The 8,365-nt window shown below is 29.6% G+C and overlaps 1 protein-coding gene across 1 annotated transcript; it reads right to left on the reverse strand.

The window, feature by feature from the left end:
- Positions 1-3,062: 3,062 nt before the first annotated feature.
- Positions 3,063-7,669, reverse strand: LOC108345041 (WAT1-related protein At1g43650). Its single transcript, XM_017583595.2, has 7 exons — positions 7,404-7,669; positions 7,249-7,311; positions 6,983-7,099; positions 6,629-6,872; positions 6,209-6,370; positions 3,840-3,991; positions 3,063-3,378 (listed from the first exon to the last, which is right to left on the reverse strand). The coding sequence occupies exons 1-7, from the start codon at positions 7,604-7,606 to the stop codon at positions 3,240-3,242; spliced, it is 1,080 nt and encodes a 359-aa protein (XP_017439084.1). The 5' UTR covers positions 7,607-7,669; the 3' UTR covers positions 3,063-3,239.
- Between the last annotated feature and the right edge of the window lie 696 nt (positions 7,670-8,365).

The raw sequence follows: 8,365 nt of genomic DNA on the forward strand, positions 1-8,365 counted from the left end.
TGTTTAACTTATTCAATTGCATGATCATTGATGTTGTCTATATGGACACATATAGGTAAATCAAGAACTGGGGAAATTCTCCCGGAAGCAATATTACCTAGACATAGGAATAGGAGGATCGATTGCCTTTAAGCTTCTGTGCGAATGTAATGCATGAATAATTGCTAGGGAGACAAGACATTGTAAACTAGTGATTAGGAGTAGGCTTTCTTCACCGAGACATCGAGTTTAAGGTAAATTAGAAAGTGACATTAACATTAATGAAGAAAGATGAATTCTTGAATACATGAGAGTGGATAGGATGAGTCGGAAACCCCAACAACATAATCATTCATATTTTACATCAATCACTTTTGCATCTTTCAATCCAATTGATCAACATATGCATTCATATTTATTTTTCAATATTTGCATCTAAACCTAAAAGATTTTGTTTACAAGTCTAATTTAATCAAGAAATCACATAACTGTTTAGGTCGTGAGTCCTTTGGAAACGATACTTGGTCTTACCATTTTATTATTACTTGATACGATTCGGTACACTTGCCGAGTGTTAACAGGGCCGACTCCATTGACTTTTGGACCAAAACTTTGACCAAAATTTGATCTGGGTAGTATCGACTGAATTTTTACTGAGGTTGACTCGACCAATCTTTGGCCCAGACAATCCCGTTTTGACCTTAGCTGACTCGTCTCAATCATCGTCTCGGGCCAGCCCGTCTTAACCTTTGACTCGCTCTCGTTATTCAACTCAAGCCAGCCTTTTTATATCTTTGGCCCTAACCAACCACTCTCGACCTTCAACCTTGGTTATCCCATCCCAACCTTTGGTTTGAGTCAACCCTGCTCGACCTTCGACCCCTCTTGACCTCTGGCCTGAGTTAACCCATCTCGACACTAAGACTGATATAACCCGTCTGAAATTTTTGTTCGAAACGACTCGTTTCTACCTTCAACCTAGGTCGGTTCATTTTGGTCTTTGGCTTGGTCTAACTCAATATATGACCCAGGCTAAAGGTATTATTTTTAAAGCTTAATTAAAGTCTTGTATTGAGACAAAACTCACCTTACCCTTGACCCTAATCCACTTGAGAGTGAACTTTGGGTGTTGAGGCTTTTTTTTGGTCCCTTAATTAGGGGCCCTTAAAAGGAGGCTATTCAAGGGTGAGCTAAGGTTAGAGCATAGGCCATAAGTCAATTTGACAACTATACTTTGAGTTAAGGGTTCAAGATTGATTTGAAATTAGTGAAGAATGAAACTTCAAGCAAATTATGATTTGAATTTAATATTTTGAATTGTATAGAAATTGCATTATTAGAATGCTTTTGAAATTAATATTGAAGTCTAGTTTGATTCGGTCATGGGGACTGTTTGATATTTTTGCTTAAGCAAAGTATTTTCGTTCACGCAAAAATAAAACAAAAATACATACCTTTTTCTTTGTCTTATTTTTATTCAGGATTTTTTTTTCACTTAACCCAAAATAGACTTGAAAATGACTTTCTTTTCAACCTTCTTTCTACTTAAGCAAAGATTTTTTCTCTTAAGTGAAAATAATATTGCAGCTCAACCCATTTTTTCCCCAATTTTACCTCAAGTAAACATATTTACGCTTAAGCTAAAAATAGCTTTTTTTGTCTCTTTAACTCATTGAATGTTAACACTTTTTATAAATGAAAATTGAATATTAATTCCTATTGATTTATGGTTTTATTTGAAAGAGTTATATTATAGATTGATGGAACTTGTATGAAATTAAGGTCATACATCTAAGATGATGTGTGAATCATTGTTTGAGTTATTAATTAAGTATCATCGACTATGTTATAACAAATTTCATTAACGATCTTAGTTATATATATACTAAGATATCATATGGTAAGAAGTTGAGAGATGACTTCTCACACACTGTGACATATGTAGATGTGCATAAATATGCTACGTTGAACTTATCCTAATTTCATGATTTGTGAATTTGCTTGTAAATCTACTTCTTGGATTTGATAATATATAGGAGAACATTTTTAATATAAGTTTTTCGTGTGAATGATATTCTATTTATAGAATATCTATTGACATATAAATCTATGCATAATATATATCACTTTTTAATATTTGTGATTGATTGAAATTGAATTAGTGATTGATTGTTAATATAGTTGTTTTAATATTTGTGATTGATTGAAATTGAATTAGTGATTGATTGTTAATATAGTTGTTTCTTCTATATCAGTATCTTATGTTATATTTTTATTTTTAATTACTTATTCTTGTATTTGTTGTTTGTACGATGACATGTTTTTTTACCATGTACATAACCAAATATAAAAATTGGCTAAGAGCACCATATTATAAAAAAGTTACAAGAAAAAAGGTTAATGAAAATTTTATTTGTCATGTCTATATATATATATATATATATATATATATTTATTGTATATTTAAGTACATTTAAAAAAAATGTTTTGTATTGGACTACGTTATATGTTTTATATATTATTTTAGACGATTATACGTTATTAGAATTTTCTTTTAAAGTTTTTTTAACTTGGATACTCACTGTCCATATTATAACATTCGTGAAGTATTTATCCATACACTCACGAAAATCACTATAAACTTTTAGTGCAGGTTTCATACAAAAATATTCTATTAACTAAATTTTATATTTTATAATAATATTTTCATGATAAATGATGATGCCAATAGGAATGATTCAAAGATAGTAAAAAACAAAAAATGGTACACAAAGATACCTAACACATATCATTTCAAGTCAAAATCTCTTTTCTAAAGTAGCCTTAAACTCAATTGAACATACCCACCATACCATTAACGTTGAGCTTAAAGAAGTTAAATTGAATCATAACATGAAGAAATGAAAAAAAAAAATGATTTCCTCTATCAAAATTTTCCCATACACACTTTTAGAAATCAAAATCTATCATATATTTAGAAAAACAATTATCTATGAACTATGTTGCATCGTAATAGAACAAAAAAAAAAGATTAAATGTAGCCTGCTTAACAACCAAACAAAGTATTATATATTAATAAGATATTTTTTTAATATTCCCTGATAGTGAAAGAAAAAGAGAAAAGTACATGAGATCAAAAGACAATCAAAATATTTACACAAAACACAAAGAAACATAAGAGCAAAGACATCAAGTTGGAAGGACATGTTTTGTCAAATTTTAAGTGCGATCATACATTTATTTGCAGAATTTTAGTGTAATCAATGCTGTACAATGCACTCCAATCTTGTTTCCTCTTTTGTTTGCTGAGGTTGTAGGTTTTCAACTTTTACACTCTCCTTGCTCTTCCCCCACAGGACACTATAGAGTCCAACAACTAGTAAAATAGTGCCAGCAACACTGCCATAATTAATGGAAAGAACAAACACCACCCTAGTTATTTTCTGAACAATATGCAAATTAAAAGATAAAAATGTGTTTGATTTCTAAAATTTAGGTTAACACTGTTTTATCTTTTTTAAATTTAAAATAGATGGTTAGAGAAAGTATCTGAAATTTTAAAATTTTGTTTTAATATCTTTAATCTTAAACTCCTGTTATGCAAAATATTAGCAAAATGAATATTTTAAAAAGTAAACATATAAGCTGTTTGATGAAAAAGATTTAAAATAGAAAAGTCTACAAGAAAGTATGGGTAATCAAACATAATATAATTACAGATCAAGGATTAAGCTGGAAATTCTTTCATGTCATAAATAAAAACAGAAAAAAAGTTGTGATAAAATTAAAGTTATTTATATAAAATTAAATAGTTATTTATTTTTACAATTGTTTTGAGATTGATAGAGTAGCATATGTACCTTCCCAAGTAAAGTGTTTCTTTCCACAATAATGCTGAGAATATTGCTGTGATCATAAGAGCAAGAGGAGTGAACATTGCTGTGAAAACTGGGCCTTTTGTTTCTATTGTGCAGACTTGCAGCCAATAACAAATGCCTGTTACAACTATACCCTGCAAACAAAACACTCTTAGTGATGATTACAAAATCGAATGGAAATTGCAAAGTATAAGAAAAAATAATTAACCAGTTTGAAAACAAAACAAATACTATAATATTAATTATTTACTAATTACTTTTTGTAATTGGGTAAATTTTCTTGCAGAATCTTCTAAGTGATTTAGACTATTTGTTTTATCATAAAGGATCTAAAAAAACTATAATCAACATTTTTCCATTACATTTGATTTCAAAGGTTCTCTTGGAAGTTGTTTTATTTTTTTAAAAGGCAGGACTTATTTGCAAGAAAATATAAAACTAAAAATAGTTAATGGAAAACTTAAGTACTAAACGTTATATAAAAAAAGAGAAATTAACATAAATACTATTGTTTATATATCTACACTTTACATTTAAAAATCATAATCACATCATAGAAAATTAGCAAATATTATGATGCGAACAAATATATGCAAAGATGTTGCATAAAGTTAAAAGATAAGCCAAAAACATCCGATTCATATCATAATCATCTCCTTGATTTTGTCTTGTTCATTTAATTTAGAATTTTTCCCATACTTCTGATAAAAAGATATACTTCTCCATACCAGCACAAAAAGATTCCAATTAATTTAAAAACACATCTCAGTTTTTAATAATAATAATAATAATAATAATAATAATAATAATAATAATAATAATAATAATAATAATAATAATAATAATAATTCATGATTAATTTTAGTAACATCAAATTTATCTAACTTTGAAGCAATAATGTTAAAGTTGGTCATAACTTTGAAAATCAAAGTGTGACCCATTAAAATGTTATACGTGGTGTTCTCATACGATGTGATGGGGACATCATTGTCCATTCACAATGGGTATGTTGGTGAATGGAACATTTTCCTATCTCTTACAAGAGAAATGCAACCACATTTTTGAACCAAAGACTTCCACTACCATATCTATTCTTAAAATGGAGCACTTCCAAATTCCATTCAAGGGAATCCTTAGAGCACTCCAAAATTCTATCATTATCTATCTTCCTCCACTTCAATACTTTAATACATTTTCTACTTCCTTCGCGACATGAAAACAACACACAAACAACTAGGTTTCTATAAAGAAACATTACTTTAGGACACAAATATGCTTCAATTCCTTAAGGGCATCAAACTTTCATTGACCAAGTTAGTAACTCTCGTGTAGTATTATTCCTTCTAGTTGTATTACAACTAAGAAAAATTAAATAGGGTTATGAAAGTTTTTGGGATTTTTTATTGGAGTCTAATTTATTTTCTCCATTTAGTTCTAATTCCAAACAATAGTATCACATGTTTATTAGAAACTAAAATGAGAAAAAGAGAGTGAATTTTAAAAACTTGAATCAAACCCTACAAAATTTAAGAAACTTATTTAATATTTCTCTTAATTTTAAGAGATAATATGATAATGAAATATAAATTTGAGGAACTAAATTAACTATTTAATCTTAAGTTTGATCTGTGATTCATTTATACTATTATTTTTTATATCTTTTATTTTTATTCCGACCATGTTTCTGTAAAATTTTATAAAAAATCAAATAAAATAAAAAACTTCCGTTATTCAGTTATTAGATTCTGACTTGTGATTTTTTTTTTCTGTTATTATTTTTATCTTTTATTTATATTCTAAATCATGTTTCTATAAATGTTTAAAAGAGATAAAACTTTTACTGCGAATTAAAATATATTTCTACACTTAAGTTCCATAAAAACTCTCATGTATATGTGTCTTTATAAACTGAGATATAATAAATTTTATTCAAATAAGATCTTACAAAAATTAATAAAAATAAATAAATTTTCTTCACACCTTATTTTTTTATTTATTTTTCCTCAGCATTATTAATTATATTAACAATTGTATGTATATTTTTTTCTTTTTTTAAAAGTGTAAAAGAGTACTTTAAAAATGTGGAAAAGAAAAACATAACTTTGTTGTAAAACAAAGAAAACATCAAGGTCTTTTCTGTATGTGCCTAGATAAGGGGACAAAGTATTTGATTTGAAACATGGCATTCTTTTGCTAACATTTTGGACCTTTACTTATATGCATTAATTACTGGAATTCAGATTTCCTAACATTTGTAAATCCTGTAATTTTTCCATAAATAATATTATGTAATTAATTGTTAGTGTCAAATCTATGCACGAATAAGAATGTACTAGAGACTATAAACATACACAGTATGCCACAGAAAGAAGATGAATATCCCATCCAAGCTTCCATGCCGAAAGATTATGCCTCTCAACTGCAACAGCCACAACAGTAGACTGCATGAAGCTGAAGAAGCATTGCAGAGCTGTGAGACGAAGTTTTGCAGGGTACTGCTTCACAACAAATCCCTGAGAAAAAGTACACATTTATTAGTGGAAATTTTTAGATTAACCAAAGTGCTTATCAAAAACAAAATGGGGAGAGAATTTCTATTTCTACTACTTTTTTGCACACCTTTTTCTAAATTTAGTAAGAGAAGTAACAGAAGAAAGAGAAATATTATCAAAAGAGGAAAAAATTTGTTTTGAAAAAGTACATGTAAGAAGAAGAATATAATATAAGTTGGAAATATTATGATGGCAGGGACAGATAACTGAGGTACCTACCTGCAAGATAAGCCACAAGGACCATGTAATGTTTGCTGCCAGCATCATGAGAGGGCCTCTAATGATGTCAACTTTGTAATGAACACTTGTTGAAGATGTTTGGTTCTGGTTTTGTTGATACCATTTCATGAAACTCAGGGGAGGTCCCTTCACTAAACCAAATGTAATTGCCCCAGAAAGGCTTAGAACAGACCCCAAAATCTTGGCTATACCATGCGCACGTTTTATGGAAATGCTTTCCACCCTGAAATTTGCAGAACCAAGTTTTCACCATATCAAAACTTTGACTTTTTCCCTTGGTCATGGCCCTTTTTCAGAAAAAAGAGAAAGGGATGGTTTGTTTTTTTATTTTACCCTATTAAAAGAGCCATGATGAAAGTAATGGCAGGGATAGTGTTTGAGGAGGCTGCAGCGAATGTTGCAGTGGTGTAGTTGATTGAAACATAGTAAAGGTTTGAACTCAGAGTTAACCTATGCATATCAAAGCAGATAGCAAAAAGAAAAGAGAAAGTTATTAGGATGCATGTCATGTCACTGTCAGAGAGTATAATTTATAGTTGTAAACTTAAATCCTTGAATTGACAATGTTAAATGGGGTCAGGAAAGAGACATATCCTTACCCAACAAGAGAAACTAGGAACAATTTGCACAACAAGTTGCATGACAAAGGTGCTGATTGCTTACTGCATAATCAAATATGTGTAAAGTTAACAAAGAAATGGATATTTTTTTAAGCATGTTTATGGTGAGGATTAAGAAGAGTGATGTTTGGAACCTGTCAAAGAAAGCAAATGGAGAGAGAGCAACTGATGCAAAGGCTTGTCTATAAACAACAAACACATAAGGGCTCATTCCCTTGGAAATTGCAGCTTTGGACAACAAGGCCATTCCTGCATACACAAACTGAACAAAAGACATTGCAACATAAGGCTTATTTTTCTCCACAGTGGCCACACATCCCACTAGAAAACTCTTCATTTTGTTGTACGTATGGATGGTCTTGTAGCAAGGAAACTTGTTGAATATATATAGAGATTTTGAGTCAGTATAGGCTTTATGCTTTTGTTATTGGCATTGTGCTTTTATATATTTTGACATCAAAGTGGCATGAATTTGGCCCATACAAATGAAAAGTTATATCAGCAGGCACTAGCATCGTTTTCAGCATGGCTCACTGGCGCATGCTAAGATTATTGTACCTTTGCATAGCAAAGGAAGCAAACGGTTACTGTTATGTTAACTATTTGCAGAAGTAAGAGGAAGCTTTTTTGCAAGCACTATACCACAAAGTGATATTAACGAACCAATCATTCAGTATTATGATCACTTTGCTTGTTTTATCTTTAATAGGACCCTCAAACCCATGTTATTGGCCTTAAAGAGTGAACAAACCCATGTTATTTTGTACTGAGAATATGTTTAAGGGATCAAATTTTATCCTTAATTAGGCTTTATTTGTAAGGAATAATCTATTCCAGAACAGTTCAAATTATTCGTAGTGTTTTTAAGTTTTAGTAAACTTTTATACCATATAAAGTTAAGGTTTAGATATGGCTTTTTATTTCTTCAAAATATCACCCTTTTAGTTTTACTTTTATGAAAATGTTATTTACGTTATAAAACATTGTACGTTTTTCTAAGAGATGAACTAAAATTATATTAGATCCAGGGATTGGATAAAAATGTGATATTTTTGTTGATTGAAATCTTATTCAAGTCTAAATTTAATTCGTAGAA

This window comes from Vigna angularis, chromosome 8 (assembly GCF_016808095.1).
Source record: "Vigna angularis cultivar LongXiaoDou No.4 chromosome 8, ASM1680809v1, whole genome shotgun sequence".
NCBI classification, from domain to species: Eukaryota; Viridiplantae; Streptophyta; class Magnoliopsida; order Fabales; family Fabaceae; genus Vigna; species Vigna angularis.